The 17,196-nt window shown below is 42.0% G+C and overlaps 1 protein-coding gene across 2 annotated transcripts in view; it reads right to left on the bottom strand.

The window, feature by feature from the left end:
- The window catches only part of cib2 (calcium and integrin binding family member 2), a 290,432-nt gene that overhangs the window by 246,646 nt on the left and 26,590 nt on the right, over positions 1 to 17,196 (bottom strand). Inside the window, exon 1 of one of the 2 annotated variants that reach the window (XM_043680152.2) lies at positions 7,554 to 7,885. The exons of the other annotated variant lie outside the window; for it this stretch is intronic. Within the exon in view, the coding sequence (XP_043536087.1) occupies positions 7,554 to 7,604 (51 nt within the window). The 5' untranslated portion in view covers positions 7,605 to 7,885. Of the gene's footprint in view, positions 1 to 7,553; positions 7,886 to 17,196 lie in introns of those variants that run through there. 2 annotated transcript variants of the gene reach the window in all.

Below are 17,196 nucleotides of genomic sequence, written 5' to 3'. Positions count from 1 at the left end.
TAAACAGATTAGAGCTCCAACAGGATTTCAATTGTATATCTCATCAAATTTTCTCATAACAGCTGGACCCACTCCTGAAGAAACTCTTCTTTAAGGATCTGATATTTGTGTGCATCTTGACATTGATGTTTATCATTTAGTGAAACGATTCCTTTGACTCAAAGAATAAACAGTCAAAGTCAAAATATTTTTCTGAGTTTCTACCCACTTTATTTCCTGACAAACCTTTTTTTGGTTCAATTTAACATCAGCCCATTGAGCTGGCTCTCTGATAGACTAGTCAAGCTGAGCTCAATCCTGTACCACAAAGCCCTGCTCACCATCTTGTCAAAATTATTTAAATAAATCAGTTTTCGCCACCTTATCAGGGCAACGATCCAGATCATGAATTAAGATATTTCATGGAATCCCTACAGTATGGAAGCAGGCCATTTGGCCTATCACGTCCACATTATTATGCATGAGCTGAGATTATTCTGAAAATACAGTTTGCCTGCATGAGATAAAGGAAAATCCATGTCATCCAGTGGTGTTTGTCAGGAGTCACATTCTATTAAAAACAAGTGAGATAACATTACACCATTGCATGTATTCTAGAAGATGCCAACTAGAGGGAAAGATATTAAGGGGAAATATTTGTGGAAAATGTGTGAGATGCAAGAGCTATAAAGTTGTGACAATGGGGGAATCTAATCATGCTAGTATCAACTAGAATAACATACAGGACAGAAAGGGAGATCATAGAATCCCTACAGTGTAGAAACAGGCCAATGGCCTAACACACCAACCCTCCAAAGGGTAACCCATCCAGACCCATTCCCCTACTCTATTACTCTACATTTACCCCTAACCAATGCACCTAATCTATACATCCCGTAAACACTTTGGGCAATTTAGCATGGCCAATTCACCTATCCTGCACATCTTTGGACTGATTAGATTAGATTTAGATTAGATTCCCAACAGTGTGGAAACAGGCCCTTCGGCCCAACCAGTCCACACCGACCCTCCAAAGAGTATCCCACCCAGACCCATTTCCTCTGACTAATGCACCTAACACTATGGGCAATTTAGTATAGCCAATTCACCCGGCTTGCAGATCTTTGGACTGTGGGAGGGAACCGGTGCACACGGAGGAAACCCACACAGACGCAGGGAGAATGTGCAAACTCCACACAGACAGTTGCCAGAGGCTGGAATCAAACTTGGGTTCTTGGCACTGTGAGGCAGTAGTGCTATCAACTGAACTACCGTGCTGCCCAAATGTTTTGCAATATTTCAGAAAGTTTCTAGATCAATATGTGTTCAACCAAAGGATGAAGGAGGAATTTCTTGGGAATGCAGTGGACCAACTAGATTAAATTTCGGTAGAGGAACATTTAGAACACAAGGAATCATAGCATCATAGTTGGTTATGGAAATAGAGACGGAAAAAATCTAGAGGAGTATATTGGATATGTTGAGTACATTGGAATCAGGCACAACTATTTCAGGACAATAAGAACAAATGGTGACAGTACAGTTGAGGTACTTTCTTTAATTTGAGATGGAAAGGTAAGGTAAATGAAGATAATGAATGTGATATAAATTAATATAAAGCAGAAAAAAGGAGTGTACAACAGACATCAGGTAGATTATTTAACTAAACAAGACCGAACATAGAAAACTCAGAGGGAAGATTAAAAAAAACTAAAATAAAAGAAAGAAAGATGAGAGTCTGAGAAGAAGCTGGCATCTAATATAGGACTACATAGGGCATATGACACAGAAGCCCAACCAGTTGATGATGATATTTATGTTCCACTTGAATTCCCACCCATCTTTCTTCATGTAAATCTACAATTGGAGCCCTTGTATTCTTTCTCATATGCATGCCTGGATCTCTCTTGAATGAATTGATACTATTCACTTCAACCATTTTGTGCAAATGCAAGAAATTCCTTTGGTGAAGACATTACTTCTGAATGTCCTCTGATTTCTGATGACTGTCTTAAATTAATAGCCTCGGGGTACGTACTTCTGTACACAAGGAAACATTAATCAAAACCTTTAATCATTTAAAACACCTTTTCTGTGTCACCACTCAGGCCTAATTTCTTCAGGATTGTCAATTCTTTCTGTATTGGTGTACAGAGGGTCCCTGATTTACAAACATCCAACTTACGAATGTGATCCCATATAAGGGTGTAATTTTAAAGATCCAACATATGAACATTTCCTGTATTGACAAACTACTGTTTTTCATTGTCCTGCATTATGGTCCAACTTTCATACAGATTGACTTGCAAACAACCCAGGGCCTGTCTGTACTGTTATGACCATAATTTATGGTAGTGCTGGACAGGTCAGACACCAGAGTGAAACCTAGCTTGTTAGACAATTAGTTTTACTTTTAGCAGTCTGGTTACAGTGCTGGTCAGTAACTGAACAAATTCTCAAGAGGTTCTCAATGTTCTTTTATTGCACAAAAGGAAAGATAGAACAAATCTATATAGATATACAACTGGGAAATTTCTTATCATAACCAGGAAAAAGAAAGATCCAGCCCTTTTCTCAGAAATATCCTTTGTAGATACTCAACCCCAGTGAAGTATAACTGCTAACTCCACTCTAAAATTTCTCACTGGAATTACTAGGTCACAAGTGCCTCACAGTACCAGGGTCCCAGGTTCGATTCCAGCCTCTGGCAACTGTCTATGTGGAGTTTGCACATTCTCCCAGTGTCTGCATGGGTTTCTTCCAGGTGTTCCATTTTCCTCCCACATTCCAAAAATGTTCAGGTCAGGTAAATTGACCATGGTAAATTGCTCATAGTGTTAGGTGCATTCGTCAGAGGGAAATAGGTCTGGGTGGGTTGGAAGGTCGGTGTGGACTAGTTGGGCTGAAGGGCCTGTTTCCACAATATAGGGAATCTAATCATCAGTCTGTGACTCTAATTTTCCCTTCCATAGTTCATTTCAGCCGTTGTCAACAATAAGCAACAATTACCTCACTAAGTAACTTGTTGAGTCATTTAGTTTATGTCACATGATCTCTTAGAGAGGTTGTCTTTATCTCACTGTTCCAAATGACTTTCTGATCCTTTCTTAAAGAAAACAGATCAGATCCTCACAACACTGAAAACCAAAAATCCATTTCTCCTCCACTTCCAAATCTGGATTCCCAAACCATAATATTATAAAGCTTTATCACAATACCAAGCATTTCAGGTATCATCCTTGTGAAATTTCCTTTCACACTCTCCAGTGCCTCAATATTTACTTTGTAATATGACAACTGGAACTGGGAACATGATTCTAAATCCTGGCCTAATGCAACACAGGTTTTGCATAACTTCCCTGTTATTCAGTTCTGTCTCTCTAGAAATAAAATGTAGTCCTCAATTTGTTATTCTGTGGCATTGATAACTTGAGGCACAACATTTGATTAGTGTGAAGAAACAAGATTCTTTTGTTTCGTTACCCTACCTAAACTCACTTTCCAAATCATGTAATCTTCCTATTCTCCCCACCACATCTCTGCTGAACTTAATAAAAGGGAATCTGAATAACTTCCATTGATATTTAAGCAGTATGAGGGTAGGAAAAGGCTGGATCAAGCTGATGGCCCAGTGGTACTGTCACTGGACTAGTAATCCAGAAGCCCAGGCTTCTGGATTACTAGTGATATGGATTTGAATCCCACTAAAGTTGGCCTAGTGGTGCTAATTGTCAGAAACAAAAACCCATTTAGTTCACTAACATTGACCAGGGAAGGACATTTGCTGTTCTTACCTGGTCTGGCCTACAGCATGACTCCAGAGCCACAGACTTAGACAACTGGGCAATTAGGGATTGATAATAAATGCTGGTCTCACCAGCACCCACAAACAAATAGTTCTAAGAACTGGAATCTAAAGGAGAATCTATGCATCAAGAGCTTAGCTGACAAACTAATTGAATATTTTGCATCTGTCTTTATCAAAGAAGAAGACCCTTCCAAAGTCATGGTGGAAGAGCAGGTCTTTTATACATTGGTTGGACAAAAAAATTGATAAAGAGGAGATGTTAAAAGGTCTGTTTGTACTTAAAGTTAATAAGTTACCAAGGTCTGATGAGGTATTGTTGATGGACATTACAGAACTTTGATATTAATGTAGCAATTCTCATATATAGGTAGCAGAGGATCTTGTTCGAAAAGCAAGACCAACAATTCCAGATTTCACTTTGATTATGATAATGGAAAACTTTTAGAGATGGTATTTCAGGATAATAATAATGGTCATTTCAACAAACATGGATTAATTATGGAAAACCAGCCTGGATTTGTTCCAGGTAAATGATGTTGATGAAGAAACAGAGAGGATTGATGAGAGTACTTCAATAGATGTGGTGTACATGGATCTCCAAAATAGCTTTGATAAGGAGCAAATTTGAGCCTGTGGAATAAAATAACAACATGATCTGAAGTTGACTGCATGACAGGAAACAGACAGTTATTGTTTTTCAGACTGCAGGAAAGTTTATTGTGGACTTCCCCAGGGATCAACATTAGAACCACTGCTTGGCTTGATCAATGACTTACACTTGATAGATTTAAACATAGGCTTGGATTTAAGGAAAGAAGTAAGGTTAAGAGGAAAGTTAAGGAGAATTCATTTCACATAGAATGGTTGGTGTCTGGAAACCTGAAAGAGTGGATGTATCAGAGTATTTAGTTATCTAGTATTTAGTTATCCACTTGTGTTGTCATAGCCTCCACAGCTATGGACTGAGAGCTGGAAAATGGGACTTGATTAATTGGATCATTATTGACCACACGGGCATAATGGGGTGAATGGCCTCCTGCCATACAATAAACCACAATAAGCAATGAGTATATGACTTGAGTGTGCAAAGCACAATTTTAAAATATTCAGGCAATACAAAATTTGCAATGTGAGAAGCAGAGTAATAAACATTAAGAGGACATAGATTGGTGGAATAGGCAAACAAGTGACAGTTGGAATTTAATGCAGAAAAGTGTGATGTGATTCACTTTGATGGGAAAAATTCAGAGAGATAATATAAACTAAAGGGTATAACTGTAAAAGGATGCAGACAGAAGAGGAACTGGATGTAGATTACATTAATCATTGAAAGTGGCAGGACAATTTGAGAGAATGATTAATAAAATGCACAGCACCCTGGTATTTATCAATAGGGGATTACAGTATAAGTGCAAGGACAGTATGCCTCAATTGGATTACGGTGTCCAGTTTTGGACACAACACTTTAGCAAAGATCCGAAGGAATTAGTGAGTGCAGAAAACATTCAGGAGAGTAAATTAGAGACCCTGGACGATATTCAGGGTGAGGGGTCAATTGATCTGATTTCCATTGATAGAGGGAACAAGAATCAGAGGACACAGATTTAAAGAATTTGGCAAAAGAAGCAGAGGTGACCTGAGGAAACTTTTCTTTATGTGATGAATGGTGGGAATGCACTGCTTGAAAGTGTGGTTGAAGCAGATTTAACTATGATTTTTAAAAGGGCATTCGATCAGTGAAACTGAAGTGTAAAGGCAGGCCAGCAGGAAGAGCTGAATGGAGCTTGTGGCATTCTCGTGCTGACTCAATGGCCTGAAGGTTCCCTTTTGTGTTGTAAATATTCCACCATGATATGATTAAAGATGAACATTGACACTGAGAGCTATATCTTCTACGTTAGCACTTTTCCACCCTGAAACATTATCTTGTTTTGATTATTTAACGTCCACAGCAGGGTGCAAGATGACTTACAGGATCTTATAAATCTTTTGCTGTAAGTGATATGGAATAATAATCAGGAGACACAACCTAATTTTTATACTGAAGTCACATAACTGTTAGAACTTAGCATTTGATTTAAAGAGCCATTTAATGTTCTTGTAATAGTTCTTCACTAAAACTAAGCAGGTCTGGATGCTTAAGAATGCAACTGAAAAATTTAAAAAAACTTGCATTCTCACCTTGGTATGTTTGAAGGTGTTTTACAGCTAATAAAATATGCTTTGAAGTATAGACATCACTGCAATGTAGCTAATTTTTCCCAAAGCAAGGTCCCACAGAGTTACTTGATAACAAACAGAGAGTCTATTCTGGTGGTGTTGAATTAGGGATAAATGTTGGGTTAGGAATCATTGCGGAGGTAGGAGAGAAATCCCCCGCTTATCTTGGAGAGAGCGCCTCAGCAACTTTTACAGCAACCCCAGAGGAAACGTTGATTTAACTGCCCCATCCAAAAGTTGACATTTCTCTCACCAACTGCCCTGGAGGCTATGGATTGAGAACTGAACGCCATTCTTTTAGCTTAGAGATGGCGAGGAGAGTGGGAGAGGACTGTGAACTGAGAACACAGCTACCGCCACACCATGTGAAACCTACTGCAGGATACACGGTGTCGCTGAAGCTGATTTGCTATCGCCCTCAGAGGAGTTTCAGGACTATCTTGGCGTTAATGTCTCGTGGATCATGTGCAAGTAACTGATGGGGATCTGCTGACATCCCATTTCACTGCGTGCCTGCAAGATTACATTTTGCAGCATTACTAATCACGTTCAATCGGAGTTTTGCAGCTATTAGCTAGCTGCTGCTGATACACGGGTCACCAGTTCGAGCTCTGTAACAGTCCCTTGCAATATCATCTGTTTGTTCTGAAGGGTGTATTGAGCTCATTCATGCCTTCTTTGTCATGAATGAGATTGTTTCTTCCCTTCACCCCCGTGCCTCTAAGGCAGGGCAGAGAGATGAGGGTGAAGGGGTCTGTCGGGAGCTGGCTGTTTGTACCAGGCATTAGTGGGGCGAAATGTCCCCCCTGGCAGGAGAGGGATGCGGCTCAATGCAGCTTTGTCTCGAGACGATTTACAGACACAACCTTCCACACTGCAATCACAGAACTCGGCTTCATTTGGCTTTCAATGTTAACACCAAGTTTCAATGTGTCTTGTCCCTGGTGCCAAACCAATTCTCTGTGTTACCTAATACAATCTGTCTAAAAAAATAAATCAGCCCCACGTTCGATTGAAGACCCCGTTGCTTTGCCGCTCAGATTTGCTCAGTTGGGGGAGGGTAGGCGATTTTTGAGGATACCGTAATCAGAGAGACAGAGAAAAGCATTTCTGTTTATCGGCGTTGAAATTGGGAGGGTTTTTTTTTAAATCACAAACACATTAAAAACATGCTTGGAGCAGGGAAAGTTTACGTTCAATTCACACCATTTTGAAGCTCCCTGGCTTTCAACTTTTTGTGAAAGTGATGAATTTCAAGTTGTGTATTGTTTTCTGGCTTGAGGACGAAAGAAAGAAACGAGTAAATCTTGTGATGACGGACAGTCAAGAACATTCACATCAGACACAACACTCGCTATTTGGAGAGGAAATGTTTTGGCTGCAAATGAACAGGGATGCGTCGGTCTCCAGTTTGTTTTAAGAAAAGCTTTTCTCTGGTTACTAACACTGTTGGGGTGGGGTTGGGGCAGTTTCATTAAGAGCTAGAGTGACATTTACCCCCACACGGGTCAACCCTGCCCACATTCCAGCTCTCTCGCCCACTTACCTGATAGGCGTCTAGTTGTTCATCAGTAAATATCGTCTGCTTATTACCCATCGTAAAGCACTGATATTCCTCTTGTTTAGATGCATCACATTGGCAGTCCCGGGCGCCCCTACTATGGGCATTTAAGGCATTTACACGGTGCGATCCCACGCATGAGATTGCCAAGCCCGCATTAAATTCCACAGGCGGTGACCATCAAACGGTGAATGTGTGCAGTTTCTTTACAAAAGAAATCTTCTCTCTGTCTAGTCCAAGTTGTGAAGGCTCAACCGCTGACGCCAGCCCTGGGCTAAGAAAGGGTCACATTTTTCTCTTTTTGTTTGGGTGCCAGGTTTTCTGGTGCTTTTTTTCTCCCAAATTCCCACTCCTTCTGCCTGTTCAGCACCGAGACACAGGAACAGCTCCTCCGAAGCTTTGCTCCGGCTTTCCTGCAGAGAGGGTGGAGAGCACCAGGGGGCGCTTTCTCTTCAACTGGGATCTAATCGGCAGGTGCTCTGAACTCCCAAGATATTGCCTGTTCTAATTTTCCAACAACGTGCATTGAAGTACGAAACCAATGCAATTTCTATTGTTGCATTCTCCATTTTAGTGAATGCAAGCTCTGGGGGGAGGCTGCACCATCAGCTGTGCCCTCTTTTTGATAAGGCATTAAACTTTACAGACATATTTTGAAGAACATCTCTGTCTTTGGCAGGAGGAATCACTGAAGATGAGCTGATTACCAAAGCATCTCTAAGACTCATGTAACGTTGTCCAAGGGCTGCTGAAGCCCTCATTCATGCCCATGTTATCTTCGGACATGCCTCTCTAGACTAGATTATTAACTTTCTTCTCTCCATGTTGTGGATGTCATCCAAAACTCCATCACCCGGGCCTGAAATGTCACTCATTCCTCACCCCTGTGTTCACTAACTACTCTTGATCCTACACTACTCTAGCTCTTGATCCTACAATACTTCCAGTTTGAAATTCTCGTTCTTTTTTTCACATGGCCTTCCAATTTCTGTCACCTCCTCCAGTCCCACAATCCCGTTGAGATATTTGTGCCATTTCTCTGATTTCAGCCTCTAGAGCAACCCATTCTTATCTGTCCAGCATCCGTACCTTCATTCAGCAAGTTCTGGAGTTTCTTCTTTCCCCTTCTGACCTCACCTGTCTCCTTAAAAGGGCTCTCTTGAAAACTTATCCTTGGATCATGCTTTTGGTTGGCTGAGCTCATGTCACCTCATATGGCTCAGTGACAAGTTTTTAATTTGATAACACTGCTTTGAAATGCTTTGTGGTGTTTTACTACGTCAAAGTGCTATATAAATTAAAATAGTTTTGTTGTTGGGTCAAAGATGCATATATCAAAAGAAGAGAGGAGAGTGAAAAATACTTGAGAGGTGTGAGGAGGGAAGTTCAGAGCCTGGGGCCGAGGCAAGTGACAGCATAGTCTACACTGGAGTGATGAAAATCAAGGATTCAAGAAAGGCTTAAATTAGAGGATTGCAGAGCTGAAAATGTAAACTGAAAAGTCAAGCAGAGACCTATTCTGCCTAGATTCTTGTTTGGGGGAGGGTGGAGATTATTGGAGCTAAATGGGAATATGGATTAATTAAAACAGCAAGCAGGCTTGAGGGGTCAAATGGCCTACTCCTGCTCCTATTTTTTCTGTTAATGTAAAACAAATGAAGAATCAGGAATCCCATTCTTGGAGTTTTTATTTGTGTACATCTATAATAATGGCAACCAAAAAAAACTGTGGATGCTGGAAATCTTAAACAAAAAAAACAGAAATTGCTGGTGAAACTCAGCAGGTCTGGCAACATCAATGGAAAAAAATCAGAATTAACATTTCAGGTCCAATGACTCTTCTTCAGTTCCACAATAACTGTGTTGGCTTTCTTCATTTTTATGAAAATGCTGAAAATCTATTTTACAGAACTATCTATTTAATAAAATGAAGCCAATGAACAATAAGTCTGTTTGATTTGAAGGAGGGACAGTTTGCTGTAAGTGCTCTCAGCCAAAAGAGGAGAATTATCAACCAGACTCTTGCTCCTGATCACTCATCAATGACCTCTGCTGGAGACAGTATGTGTGGCAGGATCTGCACACAACCTCTTGCAGAGGTTATGGAATGCTGAAACTCTGAGACATGAGCCATCTTGGTCCAAATAAAGACTAGCATTTCCATGATATCATCCATCACTTCGGGACGTTCTTAGCTAATTAAGTACTTTGAAGTTTTGGTATCCGAGCATCAAATCAACACTCCCTAGGAACTTACCACTAAGTGTATAAGTTCTGCTAAGATTTGCTTTTCCAAATTGCAGCACCTCACATTTATCTAAATTAAACTTATTTTGCCAATCCTCCTATATGGCAAGCTCCCACAGCCATTCAATAGAGTCATAGAGATGTACAGCATGGAAACAGACCCTTCGGTCCAACTCATCCATTCCAACCAGATATCCTTACCTAATCTAGTTCCATTTGCCAGCATTTGGCCCATGTCCCTACAAACTCTTCCTATTCATATACCCATCCAGATGCCTTTTAAATGCTGTAATTGTATCAGCCTCCACTACTTCCTCTGGCAGTTCATTCCATACACGCACCATCCTCTGCGTGAAGAAGTTGCCCCTTAGATCCCTTTTATATCTTTTCCCTCTCACCCAAAACCTATACCCTCTAGTTCAGGATTCCCCCACCCCAGGGAAAAGACTTTGTCTATTTATCCTATCCATGTCCCTCATGATTTTATAAACCTCTGTAAGGTCACCCCTCGGCCTCCGACACTCCAGGGAAAACACCCCTAGTCTATTCAACCTCCCCCTATAGCTCAAATCCTCCAACTCTGGCAAGATCATTGTAAATCTTTTCTGAACCTTTTCAAGTTTCACAACATACTTCCAATAGGAAGACCAGAATTGCATGCAATATTCCAAAAGTGGCCTAACCAATGTCCTGTAACATGACTTACAGCCGCAACATGACCTCCCAACTCCTATACTCAATACTTTGACCAATAAAGGAAAGTATACCAAATGCCACCTCCACTAACCTATTTACCTACGACTCTACTTTCAAGGAGCTATGAACCTGCACTCCAAGGTCTCTTTGTTCAGCAACACTCCCTAGGACCTTACCATTAAGTCTGTAAGTCCAAAATGCAGCACCTCGCATTTATCTAAATTAAACTCCATCTGCCACTCCTCAGCCCATTGGCCCATTTGATCAAGATCCCGTTGTAATCTGAGGCAACCTTCTTCGCTGCCCACTACATCTCCAATTTTGATGTAGTCTGCAAACTTACTAACTGTACCTCCTATGTTCACATCCAAATAATTTATATAAATGACAAAAAGTAGTGGATCCAGCACCGATCCTTGTGGCACTCCACTGGTCACAGGCCTCCAGTCTGAAAAGCAACCCTCCACCACCCCCCTCTGTCTTCTACCTTCAAGCCAGTTCTGTATCCAAATGGCTATTTCTCCCTGTAATCAACGAGATGTAACCTTGCTAACTAATCTACCATGAGGAATCTTGTCAAACGCCTTACTGAAGTCGATACAGATCGGGTCCACTGCTCTACCCTCATCAAAACGCAATCAAGTTTGTGAGACATGATTTCCCACGCACAAAGCCATGCTGACTATCCCTAATCTGTCCTTGCCTTTCCAAATACATGTAAATCCTGTCCCTCAGGATTCCCTCCAACAACTTGCCCACCAACGACGTCAGGATCCCCAAACTATAGTTCCCTACCTTGTCCTTACCACCTTTCTTAAACACTGGCACGACTTTAGCCAACCTCCAGTCTTCTGTCACCTCACCTGTGATTATCGATGATACAAATATCTCAGCAAGGAGTCCCGCAACCACTTCCCTAGCTTCCCACACAGTTCTAGGGTACACCTGATCAGGTCCTGGGGATTTATTCACTTTTATGTTTATTGTGGGCGGCACGGTGGCACAGTGGTTAGCACTGCTGCCTCACAGCGCCGGAGACCCGGGTTCAATTCCCGCCTCAGGCCACTGACTGTGTGGAGTTTGCATGTTCTCCCTGTGTCTGCGTGGGTTTCCTCCGGGTGCTCCAGTTTCCTCCCACAGTCCAAAGATGTGCAGGTCAGGTGAATTGGCCATGCTAAATTGCCCATAGCGTTAGGTAAAGGGGTAAATGTAGGGGAATGGGTGGGTTGCGCTTCGGCGGGTCGGTGTGGAATTGTTGGGCCGAAGGGCCTGTTTCCACACTGTAATGTAATCTAATCAAAAAATTAGATTAGATTACTTACAGTGTGGAAACAGGCCCTTCGGCCCAACAAATCCACACCGACCCGCCGAAGCGCACCTACCCAGACCCATTCCCCTACATTTACCCCTGCACCTAACACTAGGTGCAGGGGTAAAAATACTCGTTTAGTATCACCCCATCTCCTGCAACTCCACACAAAGGCCCCCTTGTTGATCTTTATGGGGCCCTATTCTCTCCATGGTTACCCTTTTGTTCTTAATATATTTATAAATTCCCTCTGTAGTCTGATTTGCCAAAACTATCTCATGTCCGCTTTTTGCCCTCCTTATTTCCCTCTTAATACACTCCTACTGCCTTTAAACTCTAAGGATTCACTCAATCTGTCCTGTCTATACCTGATATATGCTTCCTTTATTTTCTTAACTAAAACTTCAATTTCTCTAATCATCCAGCAATCTCTACATCTACCAGCCTTTCCTTTCACCCTAACTGGACTTTAGCTGGACTCTCATTATCTCAATTTTGAAGGTTTCCCATTTTACACCGTCTCTTTACCTGCGAACATCGCCCCCCAATCAGCTTTTGAAAGCTCTTGCCTAATACCATCAAATTTAGCCTTCCTCCAACTTTAACTTTTAGATCTGGTCTATCCTTTTCCATCACTATTTTAAAACTCATAGAATTATGGTCGTTGGCCCCAAAGTGCTCTCCCACTGACACCTCAGTCACCTTTCCCAAGAGTAGGTCAAGTTTTGCACCTTCTCTAGTAGGTACATCCACATATTGAATCAGAAAGTTTTCTTGTACACGCTTAACAAATTCCTCTCTATCTAAATCTTTAACACTATGGCAGTCCCAGTCTATGTTTGGAAAGTTAAAATCCCTGACCATAACCACCCTATTATTCTTATAGATAACTGAAATCTCCTTACAAATTTGTTTTTCGATTTTCCTCTGACTATCGGGGATCTATAATACAATCCCAATAAAGTCATCATCACTTTCCTATTTATCAGTTCCACCTAAATAACTTCCCTGGATGTATTCAGGAATATCCTCCCTAGGCACAGCTGTAATGCTATCCTTTATCAAAAACGCCACTCCCCCTCCTCTCCTGCCTCCCTTTCTATCCTCCTATTGCATTTGTATCCTGGAACATTAAGCTGCCAGTCCTGTCCATCCCTGAGCCACGTTTCTGTAATTGCTATGATATCCCAGTCCCAGGTTCCGAACCATGCCCTGAATTCATCTGCCTTTCCTGTTGGGCCTCTTGCATTGAAGTAAATGCAGTTTACTTTATTAGTCCTACGTTGTTTTCTGCTTTGTTCCTTCCTGCCCTGACTGTTTGACTCGCTCCCTTTCCCAACTGTACCAGTCTCAGATTGATCTGTTTCCTCACTATCTCCCTGGGTCCTACACCTCAACTTACTAGTTTAAATCCTCCTGAACAGCTCTTGCAAATCTCCCTGCCAATATATTAGTCCCCTTCCAATCCATCCTTCTTGTACAGGTCACTTTTACCCCAGAAGAGATTCCAATGATCCAAAAATGTGAATCCTTCTCCCTGCACCAGCTCCTCAGCCACACATTCATCTGCTCTATCCTCCTATTCCTACCCACATTAGCTTGTAGCACTGGGAGTAATCCAGGTATTACTACTGCCAAGGACCTCCTTTTTAATTTCCTGCCTAACTTTCTACATTCTCCCTTTAGAATCTCATCCTTTTCCTTCCTATGTCATTAGTTCCAATGTGCACAATGACCTCCTGCTGGTCCCTCTCCCCCTTTAGAACATTCTGCACCCTCTCCGAGACATCCTTGATTTTGTCACCAGGAAGGCAACACACCATTCTGATTTTTCACTGCTGGCCACAGAAATGTCTGTCTGTGTCTCTGATTAGAGAGTCTCCTAACACAATTGATCACTTGGAACCCAACGTACCCCTCACTACATTAGAGCCTGTCTTGATGCCAAAAACTTGGCTGTTCATGCTACATTCCCCATAGAATCTATCACCCCCTATATTTTCCAAAACAGCATCATGTTTGAAATAGGGATAGCCACAGAAGACTCCTGCACTACCTGCCTACCTCTCCTACCTTTCCTGGAGTTAACTCATCTATCTGACTGTATCTGCAGCTTTTCTCCTTTCCTATAACTGCCATCCATCACATCCCCTTGCTCTTGTAAATTCTTCATTGCCTTTAACTGTCACTCCAACCAATCCATTCGATCTCTTAGGATTTGCAACCAAGGACATTTCCTGCAGACATAATCCTCAGGAACATGTAAAGTCTCCTTAAACTGGAGACAAGATGAGTGTATCACTCTACTAAAGACCATCTTTGCTCTTTCACAATCTACAGCCCCAAAAAATAGCCTGTCTTATTGTTCTAAAACAAAACACTGCTCCAGGCTAACCTAATACTTATTGCTTATATTTCTAAAATGTAATCAAGAGACAGAGCTCAATAAAAAATATAATCAAGAAAGAACCCACTCTACTCACTATTGTAGATGTACAGCAAGGCTACACTTAAAAACTATTCACTTATCTGTTCCTATGCTGTGATCTCTCCCACACAAGTTCCTCCAAGATCAGTTGTGGATTTCACTGTTTGTTAAGTTTTCCTAGATGCACTCCGATGTCCAGAGACCCATGAATTCAAACTGCACAGATTCACTGCCATGTCAGTTATCAGTGTGGGTTTCTTTCTCTCTTTCACAGACCATGTGCTACCTATTGTCTGTTCTTCTCCCTTTTAAAAGTGCCGTTGTTTTGACTTTTTTTTGTCCAAAGTTTCAAAACAATGCAACAGCATATAAAATAGTAATTGCTTCTCCTGGAATTGGAGGAAATCACCTCCAACACCTAAAATACCTCAAAAAAGGAACAGCTGTTACAGCCAGATTTTTTTCACATCCTCCATCTTAGATCACCGAGCATACCAGAAAAGAGAAGAAGGGAAATGAAGATGAGGAAGGAAGAGATGATTCAAGAAACCCCGGGAGAAGTACCTCTCATGATCAGGTTGAATCTCTTGAAAACTGTCGAGACAGACGACACTGCCAGTCCGAGAGGCGGACAGGTCTACCAATCGAAAATTGGCATGGAGGCAGATCCGAGGAGTTAGACATCATGCAGAGCCGTGGTAATAGGGGACTCCATAGTGAGTGGGACTGAAAGGGGTTTCTGCGGCAACAGGCAGGATTTGAGGATGGTGTGTTGTCTTCCTGATGCCAGGATCCAGGACGTCACTGACAGAGTGCAGGGAATCCTCAAGGGGGAAGGTGAAGAGCCAGAGGTGGTGGTGCACATCGGCACAAATGACAGTGGGAAGAAGAGGAGGGACATTCTACAGCGGGCCTTCAGAGAACTTGGAAGAAGGCTGAAAAGCAGGACTTCCAAGGTGATTATCTCCAGTTTGCTTCCAGTTCCTCGGGCTGGAGAGGGCAGGAACAGGGAGGTAATGGACTTGAATGTGTGGCTGAGGAACTGGTGCAGGAAGCAAGGATTTAAATTCTTGGATCACTGGGGTATGTTTTGCAGTAAGGATAAATTATACAAGAGGGACGAGTTGCACCTTAATAGGTGGGGGACCAGCATTCTGGCAGACAGGTTTGCCACTGCAACACAGCTCTGTTTAAACTAAATAGTGGGGGGGAGGGACAAGAAAGACAACAGAATGAACGGAGCAGAAAACTCAAGAAGGAATTATACAGTATGGTCAAATGAAATAGGGATTGATAGGAAGGGTGAGGGGAGTAACAATTTAAAAATATTATATGAATGCACGAAGCAGAAGAAATATGGTGGATGAGCTTGAGTCGCAGTTGGAAATTGGCAGGTACAATGTTGTGGGGATAACTGAGACGTGGCTTCAAGTGGACAGGGCCTGGGAATGAATATTCAAGGCTATATGTGCTATCGAAAGGACAGACTGATGGGCAGTGGGGGTGAGGTGGCCCTGTTGTTGAGGAATGATATTCAGTCCCTTGCTGAGGGGGGCATAGAATCAGGAGACGTAGAGTCAGTATGGATAAAGCTGAGAAATTCTAAGGGTAGAAAGACCCTAATGGGAGTTATCTACAGGGCCCCAAACAGTAGTCTGAATGTAGGGTGTAAGTTGAATAAGGAGTTGAAATTGGCCTGTTGCAACGGTATTATTACAATTGTTATGGGGGATTCCAACAGGCAGATAGACTGGGAGAATCAGGATGGTACCGGACTCCAAGAAAGGGAGTTTGTGGAGTGCCTCCGAGATGGCTTCTTAGAACAGCTTGTACTGAAGCCTACCGGGGAGAAGGATCTGGTGTTGTGCAATGAACCAAATTTGATCAGGGAGCTTGAAGTAAAGGAGCCATTAGGAGGTAGTGACCATAATATGATAAGCTTTAATCTGCAATTTGAGAGGAGAAGGGAGAATCAGAAGTGTCAATATTGCAGTTAAACAAAGGGAACTATGGAGCCATGAGGGAGGAGCTGGCCAAAGTTCAAGGTTCAATACCCTAGCAGGGATGGCAGTGGAACAACAATGGCAGGTATTTCTGGATATAATGCAGAAGATGCAGAATCAGTTCATTCCAAAGAGGAAGAAAGATCCTAAGGGGATGCGGGGCGGCCGTGGCTGACGAGGGAAGTTAAGGACTGTATTAGGATAAGAGAGAAGTATAACATAGAAAAGATGAGCAGGAAGCCGGAGGACTGGGAAACTTTTGAAGAGCAACAGAGGATAACATGGAGAAAAGATGAGGTACAAAGGCAAACTGGCAAAAATATAAAGGAGCATAGTAAAAGCTTTATTTAGGTACGTGAAAAGAAAAAAAAATGATTCAGACTAAAATTGGGCCCTTGAAGACAGAAACGGGTGAATTTATTATGGAGAACAAGGAAATGGCAGAAAAGTTGAATAGGTACTTTGGATCTGTCTTTACTGGGGAAGACACAAGCAATCTCCCAGATGTAATAGTGGCTGAAGGACCTAGGGAAATGGATGAACTGAAGGAAATTTATATTAGGCAGGAAATGGTGTTGGATGGACTGTTAGGTCTGAAGGCCGATAAGACCCGGGACCTGATGGTCTACACCCCAGGGTACTGAAGGAGGTGGCTCTAGAAATTGTGGATGCATTGGTAATCATTTTCCAATGTTCTATAGATTCAGGATCAGTTCCTGCGGATTGGAGGGTGACTAATGTTGTCCCACTTTTCAAGAAGGGAGGGAGAGAGAAAACAGGGAATTATAGACCAGTTAGTGTTGGGAAAGATGCTGGAGTCAATTATAAAAGATGAAATTACGACTCATTTGGATAGCAGTAACAGGATAGGTCAGAGTCAGCATGGATTTACAAAGGGGAAATCATGCTTGACTAATCTTCTGCAAGTTTTTGAGGATGTAACTA

Source organism: Chiloscyllium plagiosum, unplaced genomic scaffold (genome assembly GCF_037043375.1).
Source record: "Chiloscyllium plagiosum isolate Xiang-an unplaced genomic scaffold, Cpla_swu_hap1 HiC_scaffold_42, whole genome shotgun sequence".
Classification (NCBI taxonomy): domain Eukaryota; kingdom Metazoa; phylum Chordata; class Chondrichthyes; order Orectolobiformes; family Hemiscylliidae; genus Chiloscyllium; species Chiloscyllium plagiosum.
This window is presented reverse-complemented; position numbering and strand designations above follow the sequence as displayed.